This window comes from Triturus cristatus, chromosome 9, assembly GCF_964204655.1.
Source record: "Triturus cristatus chromosome 9, aTriCri1.1, whole genome shotgun sequence".
NCBI classification, from domain to species: domain Eukaryota; kingdom Metazoa; phylum Chordata; class Amphibia; order Caudata; family Salamandridae; genus Triturus; species Triturus cristatus.
In genome coordinates this window covers 808,172,806-808,190,359 of record NC_140592.1, presented here as the reverse complement: position 1 = coordinate 808,190,359, position 17,554 = coordinate 808,172,806, and the positions used below count along the sequence as shown (strand labels likewise).

General features: G+C 40.9%; 1 protein-coding gene across 1 annotated transcript in view; it reads right to left on the bottom strand.

Annotated features, from left to right (window-relative positions):
- PPP1R36 (protein phosphatase 1 regulatory subunit 36) overlaps window positions 1–17,554 on the bottom strand; it is a 400,132-nt gene that overhangs the window by 37,880 nt on the left and 344,698 nt on the right. The window contains exon 10 of the mRNA XM_085628012.1: window positions 9,431–9,616. Coding sequence (XP_085484138.1) covers window positions 9,431–9,616 — 186 coding nt within the window. The remainder of the gene's footprint in view (window positions 1–9,430; window positions 9,617–17,554) is intronic.

Genomic DNA, 17,554 nt, shown 5'->3' with positions numbered 1-17,554 from the left:
ATGTCCATGCATAAAGAATTCTCAAAGACAAGGAGAATGATAGTATGCTTAGTCTATGGTATCTGACGTGCAAGCAGATGGAAACCAAACAACATCACAAGTTTTGTTTCTGTGCAGTGTCAGCACTGGTGCTCTGACTATCTGAAAGATTCATTAAGAGCCACACATATCCATATATTGGGAACCCTGATACATCCCTCGGATGAAAGGCCACTACATATCTCAATCTAAGACCTCTGGCCTCCTGGCTAGTAAAGTCATGTTACCAGACTCTGCCTCCCAGATCAAGGTCTGCAAGAATACACGCTGCCTATCAAGAAACTTAAAGGAAATACAATTCCAAAGGGAACAGCGATTGCCAACAAAGCAGAAAGGGAGTGGATGTGTGCAAGCCAGCAAGCATCATGGGATTTCTTTGGAAGGGAATAAAACCCTGATTTTCCTGGATTATAACCAGGATACCATGAAAAGACAACAGTAACTACAGCTCATTAAAAATATTTACACTTAAGGCGGATAGAGATATATTGGGCGAGCGGGGCATGCTGTCGCCGCTATATGATGGGAGACTGGCGCCGACGTTGATTGGCCCCCTGTGGCAGACTGTATCTATCTGGCATGCGGCTCAGGCCAAATTGGGGTGGCGGGGGGTCCTGACGCATCTCACACCACTCTGGGATGCGAAGCAGCTGGGACGGTTACGGGATAGTAAGAGGTTCGATGGTTGGGACAACATTGGAATTTCTGTGATAGGCGATATGTGGGAGAAGGGGGCGGTCATCCCATTCACACGCTTGCAGCAGCAATATGACCTGGCTCCCTCGGAATGGTTCCGATACGTCCAGATTAAACATGCCCTAAACGCAAAGTTGACTCCGGGCGGGGAGGTTCCAGAGGCGTCCCCGTTAGAGGACAGGCTGCTGACGGAATATATGCCTACGAAGGCTACATCCTTCACGTACCGCAAGCTCATCAATAACATGCCGGACCTCATGGGGCCCTTGCGGGTGAAGTGGGCTGATGAGCTCGGCGACTTTGACGACCCGGAATGGCGCGAGGTGCTGGCGTCGCCGCGCGAGGCGGGTATACCGTCACGGCTGCGGCTGGTGCAGGTCTGAATTTTACACCGCTCATATTATACCAGGCACTTGTTGCACAAAATGGACAGAGCACTGCACCCCTTCTGCCTGCGTGGTTGCGGTGAGGAGGGTACTTTTTACCATACCATTTGGGAATGTCCGGCAATCCAAGACTTCTGGCGGCGAGTGATGCGTACAATGTCGCAGGCGTGCGACGTCTCATTGGTACCAGAGCCCCGGCGCTGCTTGTTGAATGTGTGGGAGCCTAACGACCTCAGCCACCGGGCCCAGGGCTGGGCCACGCTGGGCATAATGACAGCAAAGCGGAACATAGCCCAAAAGTGGGGGGTGGGGGAGGTCCCTTCCCTGACCGTATGGGGGAGAGATATGGACGTGGCCATGTTTGCCGAGCGCTCAGCGTTTCTCAGACGGGGTTGCCCCCGCAAGTGGGATAAGGTATGGGGGGCATGGAACAAATTTAGGGGAAATATATGTGACCCACCGCCAACGCCACATGAAGACACTTCTGATTCAGACTGACACGCTAGACTCTGGGGCGGCGATGGGAGAGACCGATGCTGGCTGGGAACTACATTATATGTATGCGGTTTTTATTCAAGGTGTACACTGGGCTGTTGTATTGTCTAAGGATGTGCACGCAATGAATATTCAAGTGTCTTGTTCTGTTTATTGCAAAAATAAAAAAGTTTATAAAAAAAAATATTTACACTCCATGTGAATTGATGCTTCTCTATGCTGGTCCAAATTAAGCTTAAGGTGCTGTACAGAGACAAAAACTCTGATCTCCCACAGGAGACGGCAGAGGTCTTTTTTGTAACCAAAAGAGGTCCAGTAGTCCAGGTGTAGAATAGATAAGATGATTTGTTTATGTTTTTATCATGAAGAGCCCCACCAGGAGCAGCCTTCTTGCTGCTCAGCCCATTCTCCAACTGACTCTCTCAACCCTCCACATTCCACAGCATCACCACACACCAACATTCCACACCCCAGTCACACTGGCTGAGCAGCAGGTATAACAGTCTTCTTATCCAAAAATACAGAGACGGGAAAGACTTATTAAGTGGAGAACTGTATTGGATGTTTTCATGCTCTCCAGTCTCCTTGAATGTTTGGTAAGAAAATGGTCCATATTGGGCCCGGATGGGTGTGGAGTTAGAAACCTTTGAGACCTGATTGTGTTTCTCAGAATACTCTTACCTAAACAGAGTTGGTGCCTCCCATATGGTACCTTCCCCTTCCCCTATTCCACCGCTCTCTCCTGTTTGCTTTCTCAATCAGGCTCGAGTTGAGGCTGACCTGAAGAGAAAAAATCTGAAACAGCTCATTATTTCATAAATGGAGGGCAAGACATACTTGAAAGCTTGCCGGTTTGACCAGGTGCCATTTAGAAGATTACCGCCAAGAGATCTGTGTGATAATGCATGTTTTATGTCAGAAGCCGGATATGGATGGTGATGCTTAGGAGAGGTGCAGGGAGATAATGTCTGGCGTGCCTGTGAGGAGTCAGCATCTAGGACCGTTGGAGAGCTCCACAAAAATGTAACACAAGAACTGTAGGCTGTTTGGGAGAGCTACAGATAAGAGGGGGGCGTCTCCTAACTCTAGGATACGCTTCATTTGGTTTAAGAGCTACAGATAAGTGCAGGGGAGATGCGTTGACATGGAGCACATACAGGCCTGAAGGACACATTGAACGGTCTGTGTCGATCAGGTATCACCTGAAGAGAAAACCACATGGGTAACCTTGACAAGGCACATACACACAACAGAAGTGGCAGAATTCCGCACATGCTTATCGCTCCAAAGCAATCCATCAATTCCTGACACCTGGAACACTTCCATCTCTTTGGCAAGCCAATATACATGATTAACGCCATACAAACGTTCTTTGCACCTGGGCGGCATTCTAAAGCGCCTGGATTCCTGCTATATGTAGTGCTCCTGTTTCTTCCTATTCATTGTTGTTCCTGTGCTGTGTGCAATTTTGTCAGCTGTCTGGAAATCTTTCTCTACTGGTATCCTTTTCATCCTAGTGGTGCTCTCAGCTTTTGTTGCCATCACCTATTCCACCTAGTTTCCATTAAATTTCTGGTGGTTCTTGTATGTATGTATGTTAATGGTATTTCTATAGAGAGAACCTAACCAAAAGGCAGCAGAGCGCTGTATATGGTTAAAGACAAGTATAAAGGAGAGAAAGCTTGGTTGTGAACGGTTAATGCTATGTGATCTAGTATTCTTTAAAAAGGTGAGTCTTCATCTCTCTCCTACATTGGCGCAGCATTGGGGAGGTCCAGATGGATCTGAAGATGTTCTTCCCTTTCCTGGCTGCATAGATGGAAAAGGCCTGCAGTCTTGTTTATTCTATTTTGCACTTCTGAATCTGTAGTGCGATGGTGTCCCAGCCGCAGGTGGGCCAAGAAACATCAGGTGAGCCAAGAAACACCACAGAAGGTGAGTTTGTCTGCAAGTTAAGGGGGGGGGTGCTGTTCATGATGGCTTTATAAATGATGCAGCTGGTTTTGAAGATGTGGAGGAGAGCCAATGGAGATTAATCCGAATGGGAGTGGTGTGATCATATTTCTTAAAGCCTTGGATGGGACGTTCTGCATCATGTAGGGTGCCTCTAAGGGGTGCCAGTGTGGAATCTGGGAGGCCATGGAGTAGGGCACTACCACCATCCAGATGCAGGAGTACAAAGGCTTGAACAGTAATTTTGAAGCTGCTTTCCGGAAGAAACGGTTTGACTTTCTTTGGAAGAGAAAGCTACTTTTTTTTTACAGTGTGTTCCTTGAGTGTGAGGCTGGTGTCCAGGGTGAATCCAAGTGACTTGATTCTGTGAAAGTTGGGGTTCGAAGTCGTCAAGGCTCATGTCATTGAGCCCAGTATGTACTGTACCTTGTTTGTTGTTCTTAGCAAATAAGAGGCATTCTATCTTGGTTCTTCATTAGTGTAACTCTGCTTGACATAGAGTATACCTTTAATCCTACTTTCACCAAATGCACCTGATGCTCTTTCATCGGTTACTGCAAGCTCCTGCTATGAACTTTGGCAGTGCGTTTCCACGGTTTCAGTTTGTGCTGATATCAGCTTATAGGGCATCTGTCCATCCTGCAACCTTATATGTATTTTGAAAGTAATTCCCTTTTTGATAAAGTTTCCAAGGCCAAGTCCAACAACATGATTAATGTTCAAGAAACTGATCAAATGAAAAAATAATCTTGCTAACATTGACTGTATGATTGGTGTTGATATCAATTCAAAGGAGAACCCCAAACTGTGCAATAATGATTTGAAAACTAGAGTGGACCTATATGCCCTATATTAAATCTATGGATGTTAACTAGGGAAATTGTATAGTGGAACAGAATATTTAACTACAGTACATTAACAAAGGTGATGCAGCAGTAACCTTTGAAAGTGCTTTACAGCTGATTCCAAATACAAGGGCGTAGAGGTGACATATACACGAATAAATAGCAGGTGCGGATTCTGAGATCAAAGCAATAAAGAGATGATAATTACTTAAGACCTCAATAGGTTGGAGGCAATAGTGTACCCCAGAACTAAGCAGAGTTACCGATGTTAGAAGAGTTAGCCCTGGCCATGTATGTATTCCTCCCATGACTGACTAGAACGGGCTTCTCCAACCGGTAGCTCGAGGGCTACTGGTAGCTGTCCAGCTACCTGTAAGTAGCTCTCCTGTGTGCAGTCCAGCCTACCACATCAGAAGATGTTGTTTAGTTGAAGTATAATAGTTATACCAAAATTCAAAAGTGTGTAATCAAAACGAAAAATGGTTGGTTTTCCAAAATATATTTAAAACTGCCATTTCTGTGATAAATCATGTGGCATTGGGAGGCTTATTAATAATATTATTTCCTTGGTGTTTGGGGCACTGTAGCTATCTATGGCTCTTATGTTTTACCTACATAGAGGCATTTCACATTGACAAAGCCTATTTTACATTACCCCTGGCAACCATGCCTAAAGAACTGTGGTGATCACCGATATTGCATTTGGTGGCCCCTAATCTAATTTTTTTCTAATGTGGTTACACTTACAACTCTCACAATATTAGTAGCTCAGGATGAGTTTTATTCCACGTAAATAGCTCTTTCTAAAAAAAAAAAGCTGGAGAACCCATCACTAGAAGAAATTATATTGGTAGTTCGCAAGTCATGGAAAGTTCTTATAATTTAAGATCCCTGCTCAAGAAGGGAGTGTGCAGGATTTAAAAAATGAGTATCATCACACCAACAGAGTCTAAAGAGTAGATGTCACAGTTTTGGCACTCAAGTGTAGTAGCATACTAAAAAAGTAGGTCTGTGCGAGAGAGTTAGATAATATGATGGTATATGCCAGTGCTTAATTTGTAAAAATATAAGTGTTAGGGCCTTTTTCAGGAGGCCACTGCAGCTTGCACCACCCATTGCCCCTGCCAGTACTGCCAATGACAGGATCAACATAACTTATCATCATCACACTCCTACAAGTGTATCAATTCAGGCTATTCCAGGCCCCCCAAAATTGTAAGAAAGGCGTAGGCGGCAGATATTATTCATATGTAATGTATGTTAATTTATTAAACACTGTTGTTGTACTTATCTCACAACAGACAGACAGCGCACCAAAGTGGTAGACTGTCATTAGTGCTGGTGTTGAGAATTAAGTGCCAGTGCCAAGTGCCGGACCCACCGGCACAACTTAAGCACAGGTTTTTTTTATAACTTTATTCAGTTATTTTTACAGTTTCTATTTATCACTTTCATACATTGGGTTAATTCATTATTTTTACATGAACTAAAAGTTCAAGTCTCCGTACTACTGACCATTCCCACTTTTCCAGCAGTAAAAGAAAACAAAAATGCAGAACATATTTAAAGGAAAGTGCATTCGAAATTGCTAAAGTGCTAGAAAGAGAAGAAAAAATGCCATTATAATGTGCTCCCAGTTGCAGTACTTTTCCTTATGTTAGGTAATACGTGTTAACTCATCATCTTGACACATCACCTACCATTCCTACATTCCTATTCAAAATTTCTAAGTTTGTCGACCGAAAATCCCCCTATGATATTAGAATACAATGCACTCATAATACCTAAGGTGCAGAGAGAAGAGTAAAATGAAAAAAAGTACTATGATGCAGTACCCTCAGTTAAAGTGTTTTCCATATAATACTTAAAACATTGCCACACTTTAAAAACCTTCCTACCCCTCCCTGCCCTTTTAGCATACAAAAAGTATTTACTGTAAACTCTAACCAGCTTATTGAACCATGCTTGAGAATTGGGCTGGTCCATTGATTTCCATTGTCTGGTTATCACTGACCGAGAGGTTAAAATAGCTACGTACCACCAAGCATGCATGCTCCTTGTCCGGATTCCCATATGTCTAGTACTTCCTAAAAATACGGCTTTTACGTCTGGTACAAGCCGAGCTGCAGGAACCTTCCAAACACATTTTAATACCCAATCCCAATATCCAGCCAGTCTCTGACAATTCCAAACCATGTGCTTACTGAGTTGTACCTAGGGCAATTACTCGGGATGGTTGCAGTTCCTTGAGGGTGCAGTACACTAACCAGGATGAATGCAAGTGCATGCGCTTGAAATTCACTCCTCTAAGCATCTGAGCATTCAAGAGAGAAACCTCAGACCAAACATCCTCCTCCAGATTTAGTCCAACCTCCTTCCTCCACTTCCCTTGGATGATACGGAACATTCCGTCAGCCTGTCTAAGGCCCATGTGTAACCACTTTACCCATTGCCAAGCTTCTTCTTCATGAATTGTGATCATATATTACTTTCACTCTCGCCCTTGATTCCTTTATCTGAAGCGGGAGGTGTTTCTTAAGCACACATTGTATTTGGAAAAACTCCAGAACGTTAAAAGCCTGTCCTGAGGGAAAACTCATCTGCATTACCTCCCCATGAAACTATTTCATTGTTAGCAGTTTACAAGTCTCATATTCTTCCCTATTGTGCTCTTTCCCATTTTCTTACAGGTTTCTGTATGTAACTCTAACGTGCAAAGAAATTCAAAGGGGAGCGCTGCGTGGATCGGAGGAATTGCAAGGTAGCTAAATATATGCAACATTGTAAGTTTCAGAGGAGATATTTTACATCATTGGAGGTCTGAGGAAGAGCATCATGGCGTGTAGAGGAAGGTGTCCACTCTCAAGCTTGAAGCCTGGCCCATAAAGAGCTTGTGGGTTTTGTAATACATATATGTAAGTGTATGAGCCAATGCTCACTCCAGGCTGCTAAGCTTACATCACCATTGGGGAACTGAGACATGGATTACAGATTTGAAGTCGAAAAATACCTTTGCTGCTCTAATATCTGATACTGAAACATGGCTATTTACAAATATTTAATGCACATTGTTTGATCATAATTACTGTGATTAAAATGCATTTGGTATGTGCAACACAGCAAACTAATGGCACCTAAGGACTAGGAGAGGGGACATATTTTATCTTGCTAGGGAAAGGATAATCTTTGAGGAATATAAATCCTTTGACTGCCTTTTTTTAAATGTTAATAAGATGCAGATTTCAAACTCAAAAAGACCTGTTTTGTCTGTGGTATACTATGATGAAACTTTAAAAAGGTGATGGTTGCATAGTCTAAAAAATGTAGAACATATTATGTTTCTGAGGGACAATGGTCCAGTATCTGATACACTTATAGATGCAACATAGAACCAACTCAGTACTTGGAAACAGAGAATCAAAGCTTAAGGCAGAAGAGATCAAATCTGCTCAACACAAGCATTACATGACCAACGGCATTTTGTATTGATTACATTTTTAAGATGGGTAGCAGGTTATATTTTATGCATAAATGTTGCATAATCAGACTTTAAATTAATCAAAGGCCTCTGTACAACCCATTATTGCGGTAAAAGGAAGAAAGGTTGGGCTCTCTTAAGTTGGCATAAAGATAAAGAAAATATTAATTACTTTTGGTAACATTGATTCGGATGTATAATTCATGTTGTCTATGGGTATTTTTCGGTTTGAAAATTACCCAACCGCAGGCTGCAACTAGGACTCTTAATTATTATTATTTTTTTTTTCAACAGTCAGGACTCTGGTGGGAGGACCAGCAGTTATGTCATAGTGTGATGGGACAACAACTTGATATGTTAACACCCTAGTACATAGTTAGTGCTGCCTCACCCTACTCTTTCAGTTCACAACATGTTCCCGCAAGTTGGCATTAGAAGATCTGAAGTCTGTTAGGTAAAAGGGTATTCTGCCAGCAATCACCTTCAAACATCAAAGATCACAGAAAATATGCAAGTGTAAATCCACTTTCTTCAAACCGTGTCATAAAACTGGAGTGTACCAAATCTCATGTAATGCGATTTAGTGTGTAATGCCACAATGTCCCTGAAAGGGAATAATCGAGCCATGTTCTTTGGGGTCAACGGTAAATCTCAAGCAAGTAAAAGCTTTCTTTCTTTTTAATAAACCTTGAATCTTTTATAAATACTTTTTTAGGGGATGCAGCAAGGGAAGCAATTGGAGAACCATTCAGACGGTGGCCTGCAGTTCCTTGCAAGCTGCCTTCACTGTGTTTTTAGGCAATTCGAGGGGAGGGGTGATTGATGGGGGGGTTAAGGGGGGTCGTAAATGGCGACCTGCCTAATTAATTTTCATAGGCTGGCTATTATGCAACCCTGTAACTGAATTGTTGTGATATGACCGTTAGTACAGAAGCTACAAAGCAAAACCAGAGAGAGGCTGCAGAAAGTTAGTGCTCAATTTGCGACCGGTCTCTTAGTATTTCGGGTCCTCCGTGTTCTGAGTAAGCATGGCACACACTATTGTAGGGTGTAGTTGTAGACTTCCTTTTGCCTTAATCTTAACAGTCTACGTAGCCAGAATTTAACCTGTGTTTCTGATCAAAGGCCTCATTTGTTAATGGAAAAATGACTGAATTTTGCAGGAAAAGCTAGATCTGGTGAAGAATCCCTGAGCTGATTTACGTCAAGCATAGGGATAATATGTTGGAGAAAATTTCACCTCTTGATTCTCTACCAGATTTAGCACTTCCTCCAGAAACTGGATACATTTCCATTACCATCTAACTCAAAATCACATTGTGGTACTAGAATATTTTTTTTCACAATGATGTTCTAACATACAACATTAAATCAGGATCCAAATCTGTATACAGATCCGAGAATTTCTTCTCAAGATTTTCAGAATCATGCATGTACATCAAATTGATGATTCTTATGGTTTTAAATTCAAATTTCTTTCTGCAAATCAAGGATTTTCTTGTGTTTTAGAATGTCTCAAAAACTGCATTGTGACTTACCTCGATGCAAACATATCTGATGACATTTCCAGCCATTTGTCGCTGTCGATAGGTCTTTGGGTGCTGTTTGGATGCAGCTGATGTTGCTGAAATAAGTAGTCAGCCTTTTCTTTTGGTGATGGCATCAGGGAGATAAGGGCTGGGGATCGCTGATTGATGATGCTTCTTATAGCAGGACGCTTATTGCTAGATTTCCAGTATCAAAATATACAGTCTGATTAAATATAAAAATACTCTTCTTCCTCAAAAGAAACAATAGCAACAGTTACATAATAAGTTTACAGTGAAAAGAATGGTCTTGAAAACAAAGCAGTTCATTGACTCATTTTGTTGTAGATGAATAAAAAACACAGCCAAATTGGTGGTCTAGCGAAACACCTGTTTTTTGGAATTACTCGTTACAGCAATTAGGAAAAGTCCATGCCTTTCATTTCAAGTTATGAAATGTTGGTGAGAACCCAAAAACAGATCAAAATGTTGTCTTGAGTTTTAACAAAAAGTTGTATTTCTGCTTATGGAACGTCCTGTGGGCAGCACATTCACTGATCTGAGAGAAGCTTTGGACCAAGCAAATTATGACACCGTTTGTTCTAGACTCACTCATTCACCCTTGCTCTGGACCTGTTCTTGCTTTTCAAGAACCACACATCATTATCATTATCAGATGATGGCTGACTTCACTTCAGCTCAAGGACTGCAGCTTGTTGGCATCGAGTTGACACTAGTATATTCCAGGGCCTGAGTCACAGAAATATTTAGCATCAGAGTGGGGGCTAACTTAGTCTGAGCAGCCATTGGGGATTTAAACGAAAGAGGAAAACACTAATTTTGGGGAAGGGATAGTTAAAATGTTGATTGCGATAAAGCCAGGTATTGACATTTTTGATTAAAAAATGAAAAACATTTTTTGGTATCCCAGATAACTTCATCAAGGGATCTAGCCACCCCTTGTTAAGCTTTCTTTACAGGAACTTTGGGGTGAACCATTTATTAGAAGTCCTTTTATGGAGTGTTGACACTTAGCTGGAATACAGTGATCCTGTCCTATATTGTGCAGGCTTCAAAATGCTTTAAAAAGAGCATCTGTGTTTGCAGCATGTACAGCTTCTACTGTACTGTCCCCAGTTGAACCAGACACAGCAGGCCCTTAATTTTCCAGGTATTGCTTACTAACGATTGGAGAAGTGTAGAGACTAGCCACCATTATCATTTTGGCCCTTCAGAGCGAGATTAAGATAATTTAAAAATACTCAGACCAGGCTATGGAGAGAGAGAATACTAGATCACATCCATGGAACACTTGACTAAATATCAAATCAAGGACAGCTGCTGCTAAGCCCCATTCACATCCTGGATGTATTTTAATTATATAGGCACTACAAGTACCCCCGGAAGCAAGAATCTATTGTTAAATGAGCCGCACATAGCAGGGATACCCCAGTCACCCCTTTTGTTCTGCTACCTTTATGTAGTAAAGAAGTAAAACTTTGCTTTTCTTCCTAGAACTCTTTCTCTGCCATCGGAGTTCAATGAAACCAGCCCTCAATAAAGTGACAATTAGAGTTCCTATTTAAAAAATCTAAACTGAAAAGTCTGTAGTAGTTGTCAAATCCTAGCAGGTTTTGTACATCTTGAAGTATTTGAGGAGACGGACAGTTTTGAAATGCCCTGACCGGATCCATGTGTACGGTGTACAGAAGACAAATACAGATGGTTCTCCTAAAGCCTTTGCAATACCAACTGTACATGCCATACATGTTGTTTCATAGTTTCAGAGAAAATGAGGATATATCATTGATGCAAACCACAATGAAAATATCTAGGAATTCCCATAGAAAATTGTTGAAAAAATAATGAAATGCCACCGGTGCCTTACTCAGTACTCAGAAAGATTAGATTTGTTCTTAAATGACATCTTTCATTTACCACCAATTTGTACAAGAATCAGGTGGTAAGCTACTCCTAGTTCCAGTCTAAAGAAAATCTCTTACTGGCATGCCTGATCAAAGAGTACTGGTATAAGGGCCAAAAAATATTTATTCTTCATGTTATGTGATTTGAAGCTCTATAAGCTACAGAGCTGGACGGGAAACCTAAAGCAGCCTGGCAAATTTGTCAGACCAGCCCCTGTATGGTGCATAGTGAATGAGCGCAGCAAGCAAGCTTGACCACTAATAGTGGGCTTCTCCCCAGGAAATTTTGGGAAACATTGGTGCATTCTACAACATATTTGTCTATATAGATTCAATAGTATTAGCTTTTAAAGCATAGTAAGTGATGACCTTACAGTGCACCAGGATACGGCAATCTTTTTTGGGGCTCTTCAATGATTCCCTCACTATCACCCTATAACAGTGCCCGCACCTGCCCATAGCCCCTCTCTCACATGCATTTAATTTGTTTTATAGTGCCTCTTGTACAACTGTAAGGTCTCTTACATTTTACATCACAAATGCACACAGAGACAATGAATCATACATGTGTAAATCAGAGTATAGAAAATATTACATAAGACAAAGGGGACTACAAGGTGTAGGATTTGAGTCATCCATTCTGGTATTATTTTTTTAAGAGTGATTGATCTGGGGAGGCACAAACTCAGGATTCAGAACGTAACACAAGTGGTTAGGGATGACTTTACTAATAAGAATTTATTTCTACCCAAACAAACCCTTTTTAGCAAAATTAGGATAATGAAAGACTGGGACAAAAAACATAACTTTCTATCCTAGATTACAATTGTAACTTATGAACTGCACAATAACAAAAGGATCTCTGTGTCAAAAGCAGTAACCCACTAAGCTATGCACATAAAATACTGTTCTGTGAACTGCACAGTACACGCTCTTTGCAGCAGGCATATTATCGTTCTGCGCTACCTTAGATGAGTCAAAACTGCCACAAGACAAAACTCTGATCTCTCTCAAGCAGGTACATTAATCACCAGTGTTATCTTGGCACTTTTATTATTGCCTGATAACTGTTTGATACACAAGGAACTCTGCAGGGCTTTTAAAACTGCTGCACTGTTACAAAAGAGGACCCCAGTAACAAAAACTGCCCCCCACCCTTCCAGCCTTCTGGGAAAACACCCCGGTCCGGCCAGTCCAGCCTTGAGAATCTATACAGGTGCTGAGATCCTCATCTTTCTTTGGAAAAAAAAAACAGAACAGGGGATTGGTTGTAGACTTTGGTGGAGGAATAAATCCATACCCAAACAAGCCTCAAAATATTCTCGGAGGTGGCATGTTTTTTAATGACAAAGCACATGTATGAAACTCATTCATAAACTCATGCTAATCAGTAGCAACCTACTCTTATAGTTTACTAATTTCGCCCGAAGCAGTAAACACTCTTCAAGTGGGTGACGTGACGTGATGCTTTGCATTATGATGATGTAAGGAAGATGAGAAAAAGTTTAATTGTGGGGTTATGTTTTCGTAATCATGGCAGTCCCAAGATATTCTGGATATGGAGAGTGTCTAATAAATCTAAAGGTAACAACTTAGTGTGACCACTCCTCCATCTCCCCTGGCCTGGAACGTTAGCTTCAGTGAAATATTATGCTGTGTGATGGTAATGGAAGCAATGGTGGAATCGTCCACTGCTCTAATTTGTCTGAAGTGCCTTTTCAGTGTGAATGGCAGCCCTACCCTTTCACCAAACTCAAATGCCAAAACAGTCCTGTGGCCCCAATGTCTAACACCAGTGAAGATGAGAAAAGGAGGGCTTTTCTGATTCAAGTGTTCTAGTTCTTTCATTGGTCATTCTCAGGAAAAGTCTCATTGGGTGTGTTAGAGCATTTTAAAAAAATGTCTATTAGATCCACAATAAAGGTATAAATTATCCGCTTGTCTCTTATTCTTTTTTTCCTTATCAAGTGGAGATCTGAATGCACTAATATGAAGAGGTGCAGGAAACACCGTACGGCTCGTGCTCTGTTGCTTTTTCCTTTTGGAAGGTACACAATCGTAAAATGTTGTTGCCACAGTACAACAGTGCAGCCAATGCGGTTCGAGCACCGAATCACCGAACAGAGTAAGTTAGGCTATCAACTGCTTGAGGGCAAAAGGTTCAGCGCCATCTGAATGAGTGATGATATACCAAATCAAACATTCTGCACCATACTCTCTTGAAGCAATCCAGATCATATATCAAAGGGCTGTTTTGCACTACCAATGGGAGAGACCATGCCACCACAACCAATATCGTGAAATCTTAGGCAACTTACAATTTTAAAAAACACACCAAGTTTAGATCTATAATAGACTCCCACATCATGGAGGGCATGCAATACACTAACCAGGAAGGTATGGCAAAATAGATTTGTTTTATTTGATATTCAATTTTTTATATAGAATGTTGAAATATATGAAAACTATCCAAACATCTGAAATACATCTCAACAATACACTTCTCTCTTTTCCATTCATCCAATCTGTCATACCCTCTCATAAATCCACAGAATACATCAATGCAATTTAATGATATTCTCATTGAAAGATTGATAACACTGATATTAAATAGCTCACAATAAATACAATAATAATGCATGTACAAAAAAGATCCCTCAATAGCTTTTCTTTCCTATTGTTAAATATGTCTTAGTGGCTTTTCATTGGAATTGTCAATTATCATTTGATTATTTACTTTTTTAGGCTCTCATCAATGATCCTTCATTGAACTATGGCTGGAACCAGCCTCAATAAATGGGTGATTAATTAGAGGCCTTTCTCATTGTGACTTGCAGTAGGTATATTTTGGTTCTTCTTCCTTGTATTGCACTCCAATTTCAAGAGTCCCTTATTTTTGGTCTTTCATTCACAGATACATCTATATAACTCAGCTTTGCTGGTTTTCAACATTTTAATTGATTTTTCCATAGTCAGGTTAGCAGACTTTTTTAAACACAATTTGAATACAGCATGGAGGTGCAAATGTATCGCCTACGCACTACAACATTGTGCGCAATCACATTTTACTCTTAATCATTTCGGCATGGTCAGCGGTCATTTTGTATACAGCAAGGAGGTGTACGTCATTACTGTTTCGGCATGATTGGCTTCCTGAACAAGGACCACTTCCATAGGCAATAGCCACATGACCCTCCCAGTCTTATGTAAGTGAGACAAGCTTCACATGCTTCTCAAGTTCTGCATGCTCTGGGAATTGCTATGCTCTGATAATTAAGAGACTTGAAAATTTACCAAAATGAATAATTTCCTAAAAACATCTTTCTTCTCTCTCCCCTCTCCTTCTTTAAATCAACAGGTGTTAAATTCTGATTGTACTATTGAGTTATGGCTCAGGCAAATTATTAGTTGTCCTGATGATGATCCCAAATTGTTAACGGATCGAAACATCGTAGACCCACACTCTTACCCACTAGAAATTTGCATAAACATTTTGTTTTAGTGCAGAAGTGCTTTGTTTCAGAAATAAGTGACCCTTATCTTTCACATTATTACCGATCACACCTTGTTCTTTGCCTTTATGTTTATTGTTTTTTCTGTTTTTCAACACTTGTTCTCGAACTATCCCGGCGGGGGTATACTCCCTATTTTTTTTTTTTTTTATTTAATAAAAACTCTTTGTTTATTGTCATTGGAACAATCGCTGGGAACTATTACGTTTCTTTAAATATTGCATTTACATCTATTGCTTAGGGACCACTATTCCTCTTACTACGTAGTACCCTTGGTTCCTAGAGATTCTTGGGTAATCCCAGAATTGTGACTTAAAAATATGACTTTACCAGCAAAGAGGATTTAACATTACAATTCATTTGAGTGGAAACACCATATCTGTATCTGCTCTCAATTAAAAGTTATCAGTTATTAAATGTAAGAATGTAACCCCGTGTTAGTCCATGCGAGAGATAGAACTTACAGTAGTGAAAAACAACTTTAGAAGTTTTTCAAAACTAGGACATGTAAAACTTAAACCCACTTTATAATTACCATGCACCCTGCCCTAAAGGCATTTAATGTCTACCCTAGGGGTGACATATACGTATTAAAAGGAACATTTTGGCCTGGCAAAAAGTTTATTTTGCCACGTCGAAATGTCAGTGTAAAAGTGCACTATAGACTGCCTGAGACAGGTTTCAAAAGGCTGATTCTTTGGGTGGCAGAATGAGTGCTGCAGGCCCGCTAGTAGTATTTAATTTATAGATCCTGGGTATATGTAGTACCATTTGCTAGGGACATACAAGTAAATTAAATGTGACAATCAAGTGTAGGCCACTCTTACCATGTTTTAGGGCGAGAGCACAAGCACTTAGCACTGGTAAGCATTGGTAAAGTGCACAAAGCCATAATGCCAGCAAAAATCAATCCAGCAAAACAGGAGGGGTGAAGGCAAAAGCTTTGAGGGGGAATTCCACGCCAAGGATGTCCGATATAACACTACTTTTAAGAAATGATTGAAAGATCCTAAGTATAAATCAAGTCCAGAACAATGGGCAGTCTTTTTAAAATTGAATGGGGAGGCTATGAAGCGTAACCAAGAATGTAATGTGTGGGGATTGAAAGACACCTATGAGAGAGTGAGATACCAAAATATCCACTTGAGGGCAAGCAATAAGGCTTGTGTTTGCATTGTGCCCGCTTCCTCCTTATGTTGCCCAAAATTAGTAGTGAGAATACAGAAGCAATAGAAGAAAAGAAGGAGGACCTGGTAGACATTTTAAACATCCCCGTACCAGCTGGGGCGGGGGCAAGGTGGGTACTGGAAAATGCACCTAGGGAGGAAGTCCATCTGATCAATGGTTTGGCATCAGGGGCACAAGCAATTCTAGTTCAGGCGAATGTGGGGACTTCTGCAAGGGGAAATGTGATGAGAGCGATGACTAGACAAGAAGCAGACATGAAGACATCATGTTTACCATTCCCAATGTGATATCGATCAATTTCCAATCATAAGCCACGCATCAGAGCGGTTGTGCTTGTAGCCTATTTCTTGAGATAGACTAAGAATGACTGTGGCATGATGGGGGGAGCGCTTGAAAAAGTGCCATAACCTTACTTATATGCCCTTTCGGTTAACGAAGACAAGAGTTACAATCCCAATGAAATTTCCAGAGTTCAACCAGCTGCCCTTCTGCCCTTGCGAGAGTACCTAGACCTTGAGGTAGGGACAAAGGTCACCATCCATGTTCTCTGGTTCCCTTGCCAATGTAGTGAATATCAGATGACAATTTCCTAACATACGTGAAAAATCACAAAAGTTAAGAATTACAGACTGTATTTGAATGTTAGAAACCTAACCGGGCTGATGTGGATCAATTGTTTCTTATTATCATGCCAAGAGAAATAAAGATTGATTATTTAAAATACAAAAAAAAAAAAGAAAAAAGAAAAAGATAATTGGCCTAGTCAGGAAGCTGTTATTGAAGTATGACCGATAAAAACAGACTGAATTAAGTTTACCAATTATAAAGGTTAAAACACTGGTGATTATGAGGATCATTTGGAAGATGTTTTCAATCACTATTCTGGTACAGCTAATGCAACTGAAAACGCTCAGGAAGCTCTTAAAGCTGCTTTTGCTTAGCTGCTGCTGACCAAGGTCCAGGCAGAAAAGGGCAAACAAAATGGCTTTCTCAGTTTTGCAAATGATTGTGTTGCTATGCAAGAAAGAAGGAGTCTGCTGAATCCAAACTAATGTCTTTACAAATTTAAATTCCAGCAATCATTCAGAGGGAAGAGCCAGGGAGGAATAGAGTTAACAAACAAGGTGGCCAAGGGTGCAGGAGTTGAGAACGGAGCCATGGACAAGGAAGGAAACATTCTACTTCACCTCATGGTTCATCATATTTAAACTGCAGGAAATTGGGGCACTGGGAGTGTGACTGCCCTAGTTTGTACCAGGGTTCACACAATAAGCTAGAACAACCCAAGTTTATCCAGATTTCACAAAATCGATGTCCTATCTTTTAGGACAGCCGATAGGGAGGTGACTGTTCTGTTAATGATTTAATTCCTGTTGCTCAGAAGGGACTGTATGTGCAGTGAGTTATTACTGGAAAACCCACCTCATGGCTTAATACTGGTGTTGGTAGGTCTACATTGACAACACTATCTCTCTTAGGTGAAACAATTGATGCAGATGGTATTTTTTAAC